Here is a 12,271-nt window from a genome sequence, read left to right on the forward strand (position 1 = left end):
AACCACCTCAGTTTCCCTGAGCAGCACTGCCCCAGGACAGAGTTTATCACTGCTCCATCCCTGCTCCCTCCATCCCACCCCAGGGCAGAGCTCCTGCCGTGGGAGCTTTGGGACAGAGATGGAGCAGAGCAGGAGAACTCCACGGGAACACAGCTTGAAGCTGGACCTACAGAAACCCCTCAGAAGAGGCTCCAAAATGGAACACAGCTCCAACATGGCACAGGCACAGCTGGCAGAGCTCCAGGGAAACGCACACTGAGGGCATGGGGGGATGGCAGGGGCACAACACCCCGGGATCCCTGGGATTGAAAACCCCAACCTGTGCCCAATCCCCACCTTGTCCCCAGCCCAGAGCTCTGAGTGCCACCTCCAGGAATTCCCTGGACACCTCCAGGAACTCTCCAGCCCCTTCCCAGCTCCCCCAGGAACTCTCCATTCTCTTCCCAGCTCCCTCAGGAAATCTCCATTCCCTTCCCAGCTCCTCAGGAACTCTCCATTCCCTTCCCAGCTCCCTCAGGAACTCTCCAGCCCCTTCCCAGCTCCCCCAGGAACTCTCCATTCCCTTCCCAGCTCCTCAGGAACTCTCCATTCCCTTCCCAGCTCCTCAGGAACTCTCCAGCCCCTTCCCAGCTCCCCCAGCTTCACCAGGAGGAATCTGAGCACAGATCTCATCCCCAGGAACTGCACAGGTGGGAAGGGGAATCAGATCCTATTTTGGATCTGAGATATTGGGAATTGGGAATTGTTTCCTGGCAGGGTGGGCAGAGCAGCTGTGGCTGCCCCTGGATCCCTGGCAGTGCCCAAGGCCAGGCTGGACACTGGGGCTGGGAGCACCTGGGACAGTGGGAGGTGTCCCTGCCATGGCAGGGGTGGGATGGGGTGGGATTGGATGGGATGGGATGGGGTGGGATGTTATGGAGTGGGATTTAAGATCCCTTCCAGCCCAAACCATTCTGGGATTCTGAGAACATTTGTGATGAGAGGAGTTTACAGTTTCTAAGCAGCTCTGTGAGGACAAAAGGGGCTGAGCAGACGTTCCCTGGTGTTTGGGAGGATGCAAGGAGAGGAGGGAGGGGCTGCAGTGCCCCACTCCCTGTCCCTGGGGAACCTGATCCCCTGCCCAGAGCTGCACTCCAGCAAAGGCCGGTCCCAGGGCAGGGTGCAGAGAGGAGAGGAGAACCACGTCCCAGCAAAGAGAACCAGCCTGGATCCAGGATCTCCTTGGAAATCTCTCAGCCAGCTGGGCAGGATGCAGAGAGGAGAGGAGAGGAGAACCACGTCCCAGCAAAGGGAACCAGCCTGGATCCAGGATCTCCCTGGGGATCTCTCAGCCAGCTGGGCAGGATGCAGAGAGGAGAGGAGAACCACATCCCAGCAAACAGAACCACATCCCAGCAAACAGAACCAGCCTGGATCCAGGATCTCCCTGGGGATCCCTCAGCCAGCTGGGCAGGATGCAGAGCAGGAGAGGAGAACCACATCCCAGCAAACAGAACCACGTCCCAGCAAACAGAACCACATCCCAGCAAACAGAACCACATCCCAGCAAACAGAACCAGCCTGGATCCAGGATCTCCCTGGGGATCCCTCAGCCAGCTGGGCAGGATGCAGAGCAGGAGAGGAGAACCACATCCCAGCAAACAGAACCACGTCCCAGCAAACAGAACCACATCCCAGCAGACAGAACCAGCCTGGATCCAGGATCTCCTTGGAGATCCCTCAGCCAGCTGGGCCCTGCTGCACGCCCAGAGCCTGGCACTCTGCAAAGGGAGCCTTCACTCGTGCAAACACGGCCTAGAATTGCCCAGGATGTGACAGATCCCAGATCTCTTCAGTGGCACTGAACCCTCTGTGCTGTTATTTCAGGCACCATCAGTAAATAAACATCAAAAAGCTCATGCTGGCAGAAAATAACTTTCATTTCAGTGATCAAAACCAGCTTCAGAAGAAAAAAGGCCACATTTCCAGTAAACTGGAGAAATAATCCAAATTTCCTGAAAGAATGAGCTCAGGAAGAAGCCTGCAGTGCCTTAGTCAAGAGGGATAAAGCTGCCTGGAATTTGTATCACTGACTGAACAGAGCAGCTTGAACTGAAGGTCTCTTGAATAATGTTATAAAATAAAACATATTAGGAGGAATGGGGGGGGGAAAGAAAAAAATATTTTAAATGGTGGATTTGTGTGTTTTAGAAAAATAAGCCAGCCAGAAAAATTAGCTTAGCCTAGAAACTGAATGTGGAAAAAAGTCAGATGAAAACCTACATGAAATGAAAACAATGGGAACAACTAAAACTAGAGAGCCAAAATTCCAGAATCCATGTCCATTCTGGAGCAGAATCCCTGCAGAAGTGGCTGCTGCACAGGAGCTGAAGGTCTGCAGAGAACCTGGCAGGGTGGGATGGGTAGGACATGTCACAATTGTGTTTGAAATGGGCTGAAACCTCCTGGCTGTGCTCAGGACATTCATCTGAGCTGAGCAGGCAGCAGGAGTCAAGTGATCCTGAAGAGAGTAAAAATTCAAGGTATGGAAATCTGAAAATGAGAGAGGACAGCCCAGGCTGTGCCAAGGGGAAATTAAAAACCCCTCCAAACCCCACCAACGTCTGCCTTGCAGTGAAAAAATTGAGTTTCTTCTCAAAGTGGGAAACTTCCACATGGGGAACTGGCAGTGAAATTGGAAATGATAAAAAGCAGGATGGCATGATGTCCTTTCAAAGGGTGACAGGATGAGAGGGAACAGGCTCAGGATGGACAGCAGGAGGAATTTCCCCATGGAAAGGCTCAGACCTTGCAGCTCTGGAGTGCCCATCCCTGGAGGTGCCCCAGGAAGGGCTGGATGTGGCACTCGGTGCTCTGGGGACAAGGTGGGCACTGGGTGGGCTGGGAAGGATTTTCCAGCCTCACAGATCCTGGGATCCCTGCCCTGCACAGACCCACAAGGAGCTGCTCTGCAAGGAGAGCATGTCCCAGGAAATTCCAGAGCCAGGGAAGGGCCCCACTGAAGCTCCCCCAGTCCCTCTGTGCCACAGGGACACCCCCAGGACACCGTCCTGCCCCCATCATTCACAGGGACCACGATGAGAACTTTCAAAACAATTCCCAGGATTGCAGAGAGCTCCAGCCTGCTCAGGGGAGGGAGGCTGGGCTGGGACCCTTCTGGACAAGGAGATTTTGGGGCTGAGGTGGGTCAGTAATCAGGGAGACGTGTGGGAAATGGATTTGTAAGGAATAAAACAAGAGATTTTATGGAATTAGAACTATGAAAAATACATCGCAGCAAGACAATGTGGAGAAAAAATAGAGGTGATTAGTGTTAGAAGTAGCAGCAGCATTGTGTAGCAAAAGCTGCAAACATTTCTCAGGTATTGTAACCAAGAAATAGGCTGGCTTCTGATGGAATTGCACTGAGTTCTACATCTCCTGTTTCTCACTGTTCACCAAGGCTGATAACAGAATAAAACCTTTTTAAAACGCCTCTCAGTTACCCTGTCTCTGTAAAAGCTGGGAAAACCAACAGGAAAGAGAGGGGAAAGCAAAGCAGCACAATCATGATGCTCAGAAGAAACGCAGCCCCGGGGAGCAGCTGAGGCAGGGACCTCAGAAGCCTGTCCCCCCCGAGGAGATGGCTGGGCAGGCACATTCCCTGCCTGGGAGCTCTGCTGGATCTGCCTGCAGTGCAAGGGGCTCCAGGAGCAGCCAGGGCTGAGGGGGTTTGACACCCACCACATCTCTGGGAGCTTAAAGCAGAGCTGCTCACTGCAGGGCTCCTGCAGGAGCCCCGGGGTTCCTGTCCTGAAGGGGAAGGAGCAGCTCTTTGCAGTTCCCATCTTGCTCAGGATTTTCCACAACTCTTTCACCACCAGTTTTCCCTCCAGCTGGAGGAATCCTGCTCCACGTGCTCGTCCAGCAGGATTTGGGCTTTGGGCTGTGGGTCAGCAGGGCTCAGGGCAAGGGACAGGGCTGGGAGCACCCTGGGACACGGGAGGTGTCTGTCCCAGGTCCCTTCCAACCCAAACCATCCTGGGATTCCACCTCAGCAGCTGGAATGACACAGTGAGAAGGTGCACACAGCCTCAGGGGAAGCAGGAGATTCACAGGAGCCTCCAACATCCTCAAGGCAGGGAAATGGTGACACCTGGGACATTCCCTGGAAAATCAGCCCTCAAGTTCTCCATTTAAAGAAGTGCCCAAGAGCTTAGATTAAAGGAATGGGCTTGGGAAGCCTCCTCAGTGCTGGGCTCGGGATAACCAGGAGCTAGAACATGGAACAAACATCCCAGGAAGGCCTGGATGTGGCACCCAGTGCTCTGGGGACAAGGTGGGGACTGGGCACAGCCTGGGATGGGCTGGGAGGGATTGTCCCACCTCAATGACTCTGGAATTTGGGGATTTACAGCACAGCTCCAGCTCAGCGCAAAGATCACGGAATCAGCAAAACAAAACCCCCCCAGAACCCAGTACAGGAAACACAGGAAAGGAAAGAGTCCATAAAGGCTGGGACTCCTCAGGGGTACTCACATCTGAGCTTGTCCAGGATCTTGCCCCCACACATGGTGGCCAGCATGGCTTTCACTGAGAACACCGTCAGCTTCCCGTGGCCCTCGCTGCAGGGAGAGGCAGCGTGAGAAGTGCACAGCAATGGAAACACAGCCAGCCCAGAAACACTGGAATAACAGCAACCACCACCCCAGCACCTACCAGCACCTCAAATAACCTTCACTCAATCTGCTGGCCAGGGAATTTAGCCTGGCACGGAAAATACAGAGATGGGGAAAGCACAGGGTGAGTGTGGGCAGAGCTGGAAAAGCAGAACTCCCCTGAAGGGAGTCTCTGAGAGAGCTGAGAGGGGCTTGGACAAGGGCCTGGAGGAGCAGGACCCTGAATGGTTGGGTGGGAAGGGACCTCAGAGCCACCAGTGCCACCCCTGCCATGGCAGGGACACCTCCCACTGTCCCAGGGTGTCCCAGTGTCCAACCTGGCCTTGGACACTGCCAGGGATCCAGGGGCACAGGGAATGGCTCCCAGTGCCAGAGGGCAGGGCTGGGTGGGAGATTGGGAATTGGGAATTGTTCCCTGTGAGGGTGGGCAGGGGCTGGGATGGAATTCCCAGAGCAGCTATGGCTGCCCCTGGATCCCTGGCAGTGCCCAAGGCCAGGCTGGACATTGGGACAGTGGGAGGTGTCCCTGCCATGGCAGGGGTGGCACTGGATAACTGGCACAGTCCCTTCCCACCCAAACCACTCCAGGATTCTGGGATTGTACCTGCCAAGGGGAATGCTGAAGGTTCTGATGGTGCCACCAGCACGCTCGGTGAGAGCCCTGTGACTCTGAGCACTCCAGCAGCACGGGGATGGTAATTTTTAGACATCTTTATATATTTTTATACATTTTTACACAAGGCCTGCCTGCCCTGCTGCTGAGCTCCTGGAGAGGGAGCCTCAGCCCTGCTCTGCTTCAGCCCTGCCCAGGCACAGCGAGGCACAGAGCAGCTGCTGCCCCAGCTGGCATCCAGCTGTGCTGCCCCGGGCTGGCATCCAGCTGTGATGCCCCGGGCTGGCATCCAGCTGTGATGCCCCTGGCTGGCATCCAGCTGCTGCTCTCTGTGCCAGGATCCAGCTGCTGCTGCTGCTGCTGGGAGTCCAGACAAGGCAGAGCTCACAGGGCTGGGGGAAAGTGGGGAACAAAATCCTACTTCTAACGAAAGGCTCCATCTTCTGAGGCAAAGGTGGCCATTCCTGGGTTTAAACGCTGTAATTTGAGTGTGAGCTGACAGTAACCAAACCCTCAGCCAAGCCCTACAACTTGTCCTAACTGAACAGAAACTCCCCTGGGTTCTGCTGGCACAGGAGCTGCTCTGAGCTTCGTGCTGGTTTTATTTGTCCCCAGTGAGGCAGGGACTGTGCTCGAGTCTGGACTCTCTGAGGGACACTCCAGCTTCTGTTTGGTGGCAGCAAGGAGTTGTCCCAGCAGGAGAGGATCAAAGTTTGGGCATCACAAACAGAACAATTGTTTGGCACGCTCAGTTCTGGGCACTGCCCTGGCTAAATCCCCTCAGTGGGGCAGAAGCAAAAGCCAGATCCCACTGAATAAAAAGCTGATTTGGAGAAAGGCAAGACCAAGAGTAAGAAATGCCAACCACAGTGAAGGACCTGCTAAGAGAACACAGAGGGGCAGAGCTACTCAGGGTCAGCAGAGCAAACCCTGCAGCCAGAGGCTGTGAGGCAAACGCATAAAACTGGGCACGAGCAGGTGCCTGGGCGGAACCCTGAGCAAGAAATGAGAATCAGCTTTAACGGGTCACAGCATGAGGGGGCTGCAAACTGACAAGACTGAGTTTAAAAAGGGTCTTTTTGAGCAAGATTCAACAAAACACATTCACTTTTGGAGCACTGCTAAGCCCCTGGGAGGCCCCAGCAGGGTGTGAGCCCAGCCCCAGCTGAGCACAGGGCTCCCAGCAGTGGCACAGCCCCTCAGAGGGCAGCCCTGGGCACACTCCCCGTGCCCAGGCAGCACCCAGGGGCAGTACTGGCCTGTCATAGGCTGCCAGCACGAAGTTGAGCAGCAGGCTGATGGACTGCTCCACGCTGATCTGGTGGGTGGAGGGCAGGCGCTTGTTCAGCTGGTAGTAGATGGATGAAATGATGGTTTCGAGCCGGGACACGTTGATCTCCGTGCTGTGATCCAAAGTGTTAAGGCCATTGTCTCGGAAGGCTTCAATCATGTTCCAGATATCAACAAGGTGAACTGAAAAACAGAGGGAAAACCATTCACTTCTGCTCTGCGAGGCCAGAGATGGCACTGCCTGTGAACACAGCTGGCTCTCCTTTGGCAGGAGCAGCCACCGTGCACAAAGTGAGAGGCTGAGCTCTTCCAGGGACACGGCAGTGCCCAGGTGTGGCTTCCACTGCTCCCTTCAACACCTGGGTCTGGCAGAAACAGCTCCTGCAGGAGCACAGCCCTCCCCGTGAGCATGCAGGGTGTCAGCCAGCAGCCACAGTTCCCCCCTGGCAGGGTGGGCAGGCCCTGGCAGTGCCCAGGGCCAGGCTGGGCAGAACTTGGAGCACCCTGGGGCAGTGGGAGGTGTCCCTGCCATGGCAGGGCTAGCACTGGGTGGGCTTTAAGGGCCCTCCCCAAACCCAAACCACTCTGGGATCTGATGATGCTCTAAATCCACTACAAAGCATTGACAGTAATTTTAAACACCCTCATGCTGACTCGTAGAGTGCTGAAGGAGGAACCTGATGTTCCAGTTGAACTCTGACAGTTTCCAGTTGATCCAGTTCCCAAACCCAGAGCATAATGTTTTACAAACACAGGTCTGGGGCTCCAAAGGGTTCCCCCAGATTTCCCTGCTGTATCCAAGGGCTGTTAACGATGTGCAGAAAACCTTTTCCAAACCACAGCAAGCGATCTGCAGAACCACATGAAACAATATCCTGAAATGCTTCCAAGCTCTGAGGTTTGCAGGAGAGTGGAGAAGACATCTAAGGATCAGCAGCCACCCAAGCTGAGCACCCAGAGCTGGGACACGTGACATTTGTTGTTCTGCTCTTTTGAGAGTTTTAAAGCTCTTCTAAACGTTTCTTATGTCTTTTGCTGCTTACATATTTCTACTGAATTTTCTCACACTGTTCATATAAACAATGATTGTTTTGCATTCTTCTTTGTGGGAGGAGAGAACTGATGGATTGTTGGTTTGACCCTCCCGTCCACTGTCACTTTTGCTATTGTACATATAGTGGAGTCAGAAAATAAAGTTTGCTTTTTTGAGTTTTTTTTTCTTTTCCTTTTACATCTAGCCTGCTCCTGTGAGTTGTTTCATGTCTAAGTGTAACAACACTCACTGCTGGGTGCCCCACAGAAGGGGCTGCACTCAGCGTGAGCTCATGCCTTCCTCCCACTGACCTGCTTTTGTATTTCCCCCAAAAACCCCCACAAGGACCAAGGCCAGGCTCTCCCACCCCCTGGAGCAGCCTGTGAGCAGGGAGAGCCCAGAGCTGCAGGCCCCATCCCAGTGCCCTGGGCAGAGCTCTGCAGCTGGCACTGCCTCGTGCCCTGTGCTGGAAACCAGAGTTTAAACCCTGACCCTGCAAGCACAGCCAGGAACTGACGCCGTGTCCAGGGCTGAGGCAGCCACCAGCACAGGGAGCTGGGGCAGGGCCACCACAGCCCAGGGACACAGCAGGGACACGTGTCCTGCTGGCCTCCTGCTCCTCAGCCCTTCTCCTGGCCTCCTCCTCCTCCTCCTCAGTCCTTCTCCTGGCCTCCTCCTCCTCCTCAGTCCTTCTAATGGCCTCCTCCTCCTCCTCAGTCCTTCTAATGGCCTCCTCCTCCTCCTCAGCCCTTCTCCTGGCCTCCTCCTCCTCCTCAGTCCTTCTAATGGCCTCCTCCTCCTCCTCAGTCCTTCTAATGGCCTCCTCCTCCTCCTCAGTCCTTCTAATGGCCTCCTCCTCCTCAGACCTTCTTGCCTCTTCCTCAGCCCTTCTCTTCCTCCTCAGCCCTTCTCCTGGCCTCCTCCTCCTCCTCAGCCCTTCTCCTCCTCCTCCTCAGCCCTTCTCCTCCTCCTCCTCCTCAGCCCTTCTCCTGGCCTCCTCCTCCTGCTCAGCCCCCTGCAGTTCCTGTGCCCAGGAATTAGGGATCTCCTCCCACACATTTTCCTGCTCGGCTCTTTGCTGTGTCCAGCTCAGCAGGGCCAGGGCACGAAGTGCATCCTGCTCACCTGGCATTCACCTGGCATTCACCTGGCATTCACCTGGCATTCACCTGGGAGCCATCCAAGGTCAGAGCCCGCAGCAGAGAAGGGAGAACCTGCACTGCCCAGAGCTCTCCATGGTCACTGATGTCCCACGTGTCCCCACAGGGACAGGGACTGTCCCTGTGCTCACTGGGGCTGTCCTGGGCTTCCCCGTGAGCAAACAGCCCCTGACAGAGCTCGAGACCATCGACACCCAGCTCTGAGGGACGAAACACCACAAAACACCCCAGGACTTCACATTTTCTGAGCGCTGCGGAACAAAAGTGAAGACATTACAGAGTATGGGGCAAGGCTCGCTGCCTCTTTCATTCCTTACTCAATTCTAGATCAGATCTCTGTTAAACACAGCTGGCAGGGCCTGACCCTGCCCTCCAAGGGTGCAGCTGTGCAGCAGCCATGCAGCAGCCATGCAGCAGGGGGAGGAGGAGGCTGGCAGCACTCACGGTTGCACCTCTTCTGCACGAAGCGCAGCTTGCAGGCGGTTCTGTACGTGGACAGCCGGATCACGTCGAAGTTCTGGGCTCCTGCAACAAAGCACAGCTGGGGCTGAGCTTCCCTGCAGCAGCCACAGCACTGCCCGAGCCCAGCACCCCCTCTGGCTGCCCCAGACCCACAGGGGGCTCAGGGACCTTGGCATGAAGTCAGAAACCCCCGTGGCTTTGATTTTAGCCCGTGGAAAACTGTCAGTTTTGTATGAGGAATTACAAGCCATAAGGGTTTGAGTGGTGTGGGAGTTGGATTAACACAGGGTGGAAAAGTAGAAATTTGGGATTTTTAGACTGGGGTTCAAGGGGGTACAAGATGGAGGAATTTGGGTGAGTCCTGGCTTTCTTTCCCTTCTTCTTGCCCTCCCTGTCTTGGTGTGGTGGTGACACTTTTCTGTTGCTTTAGGACAGGGACACACTGTCCAACACAGGAGTCAGGTACTGGTGCATTGTTATAAACAGTCTGTATGTAACTTTTGATATCAAAAGCAAACTCTGCCCAGAGGGCACACAGGATGCCCCGGCCTCCTTTCTGGACAGAGCTCAGCAGGTCAGAGCCAGAATGCTTAGGTAAGAAGAACTTGAAAACACAACGGGACACATCCCAGAGCTCTCCTGGGGCTGCTGGGCCAGGGGAACGAGGGCTTGCACCCTGCTGGGGTCTCACAGCTGAGCCTGGCACTGCACCTGCTGAGAGCAGGACTGGGGAAAAGGCTCCAGTGCCACCTCACACACATGCCCACCACGGCACGCACCGGGGTTCTGCCCCGTGCCCAGGTGAGCCCACCTGCAGAGCTGCCCCAGCCCTGGGGATTCCAGCAGCACAAGGACCTGGAGCTGCTGCAGAGAACCCAGAGGGGGCACCAAGGTGATCAGAGGGATGGAGCAGCTCTGCTGTAAGGAAGGCTGGGAGAATTGGGATTGTTCAGCCCGGAAAGAAGGATCCAGGGAGAGCTCAGAGCCCCTGGCAGGGCCTGGAGGGGCTCCAGGAGAGCTGCAGAGGGACTGGGGACAAGGATGGAGGGACAGGAGCCAGGGAATGGCTCCCAGTGCCAGAGGGCAGGGCTGGGTGGGAGACTGGAAATTGGGAATTGCTCCCTGGCAGGGTGGGCAGGCCCTGGCACTGGGTGCCCACCCTGGATCCCTGGCAGTGCCCAAGGCCAGGCTGGACACTGGGACACCCTGGGACAGTGGAGGTGTCCCTGCCATGGCAGGGATGGCACTGGGTGGGATTTAAGGCCCTTTCCCACCCAGACCACTCCACGAGTCCATAACAATGCTACTCTGGGAACAAACCAGGATAAATACATAGTTTTAGGTCAGAGCTCCCTCAGTCTGTAACTGGAATTAAGGGCATGCTGGCCTAACCCAGGAATTCCCTTCAGCCCTGACTCCTGCAGGACAGCAGGATAATGTGATGTCATGCAAACACCAATTCTTATTCTTCCAGAGGAGGATCCTGCCCCCAAACCATGCCCCGAGTCACACCAGCACTGCAGGGCCATTTTAAAATCTCTTTTTAAGGCCAAAGGTTCTCTGACTGCTATCACTACTCACTGAAATAGTTCTCCACAAACCTCAGGCACTGGCATAGGTGAGAGATGTGAACATTCCCTAAGGAAGGAGCTTCCCAAAACCCAGGCAGAAACGACCTTCCCAGGCAGCTGTGACTCCCCTTGGGCACTCTCCTCCTGAGCAGCCCCCAGGAACAGCAGGATGATCTTCCCTGCGTGGGGCTGGGGGACAGGAGGGGGATGATCTGCTGCAGCTGTCCCAGGGAAGCTCTCCGAGAAGAAGCAATGTCTTCAGATTTCCTACTTACTCATTTCCATGAACAGCTGCCTCTTCTCTGCCATGGTCCTCCTCCTCTTCCCACTCTCCTCAATCATCCTGGAGACAAAAATGGCAAGCACTGTTTGTGTTAGGATCCTGTTACAAGAGCAGCTCGCTGTCCCTCAGTGGGAACAGTCTGATTCTCTTTGGGGACTGGGGACTCCAGGACACAGACACCTCTCACCCTCATCCCATTCCACACTCACACCTCAGGCTTGTTAACACCTCCCAAGGCAGGGCAGGGCACAGGAAACATGAATTCAACACTTGAATTGCTTCGCTTTGCAAAGCCCAGAGCTGCACTGATACGTACAGGAATAGCCCATAAAGAATTGCTCTGTGTTCTGAGCCAGAAAAGGGAGATGCTGCAGCCAGAGGCTCCGGGGCTCAGCAGGAGCAAGCTCAGCCCGTTCCCTTTCCTGGCTGACAGAGCTTAGTGACACTTCTTCCCTGCAGGATCACAGAATCCTTTAGCTTGGAAAAGGATTGGTGGGGATGTTTGGTTTGGGAGAATGCTGGCTTTAAACAAAACTTGTTAAAATTGATTTCACTTTGAGCCCCAACACTTGAGGTCCCATGGGATTTGTCAGGGAAGTAAAGAACTTCAAACTAATTAAGTTGGAAATAAAACCAGTTTGGTGACAGAGGGCTCCCTTTCCTGGGAAAACAGATTAAAAGAGTGACAGGAGCAGGGAGCAGCTTGTACCCCCAGGTAAGGGGGCACAGGGACAATTCAGCAGCTCTCAGGGTTTATTTCACTACACAGTCCCAAAAGATGCCAAATTTCTCCACTGCAGCAAAAAAAAAAAAAAAAAAAGGAAAGTTAAATCAGCATCAGTGTGAAATTTAATTTATAATTCAACTAATTATGACATTGTTCCTTGGTTACCAAATTCACCAACTTAAAAACCATTAAATACAGGTTTTGTGTGTCTAACCCCAACAAAATACAATAATCCCAACCAATGCTCCTACAGCTGCGTGCAGACCACAGGAGGCAGCTGGCTCAGCCCAGCCTGCAGCAGCCTGGGATGGCAGCAGGAGCAGCAGTCGTGCCTTGGCACTGGCACAGCTCCCTGAGGAGCAGTCCCTGGGCACAGCTTGGCACTGCCTGAGGGCCTGGGGGAACCCCAGAGCTCAGAGCCCACCCCAGCCTTCTTCCTCCTCAGGAAGGAGAACAAGCACGTGGGCTCTGCTC

General features: G+C 54.8%; 1 protein-coding gene across 18 annotated transcripts in view; it reads right to left on the reverse strand.

Annotated features, from left to right (window-relative positions):
• DTNB (dystrobrevin beta) overlaps positions 1-12,271 on the reverse strand; it is a 141,939-nt gene that overhangs the window by 116,062 nt on the left and 13,606 nt on the right. For 14 of the 18 annotated variants that reach the window (XR_014953507.1, XM_085574247.1, XM_085574242.1 and 11 more), the window contains 4 exons: positions 11,063-11,130; positions 9,199-9,279; positions 6,531-6,744; positions 4,519-4,604 (listed from right to left, as the gene is read on the reverse strand). Coding sequence is in view for 17 of the 18 variants with exons in the window: in XM_085574245.1 (XP_085430371.1) it covers positions 4,519-4,604; positions 6,531-6,744; positions 9,199-9,279; positions 11,063-11,130 (449 nt within the window). In the remaining variant the exon portion in view is untranslated. Of the gene's footprint in view, positions 1-4,518; positions 4,605-6,530; positions 6,745-9,071; positions 9,280-11,062; positions 11,131-12,271 lie in introns of all 18 variants that reach the window. The other 4 variants (XM_085574250.1, XM_085574249.1, XM_085574246.1 and 1 more) reach the window with 2 other exon arrangements.

This window comes from Lonchura striata, chromosome 3 (genome assembly GCF_050655825.1).
Source record: "Lonchura striata isolate lonStrDom1 chromosome 3, ASM5065582v1, whole genome shotgun sequence".
In the NCBI taxonomy this organism is placed as follows: Eukaryota; Metazoa; Chordata; class Aves; order Passeriformes; family Estrildidae; genus Lonchura; species Lonchura striata.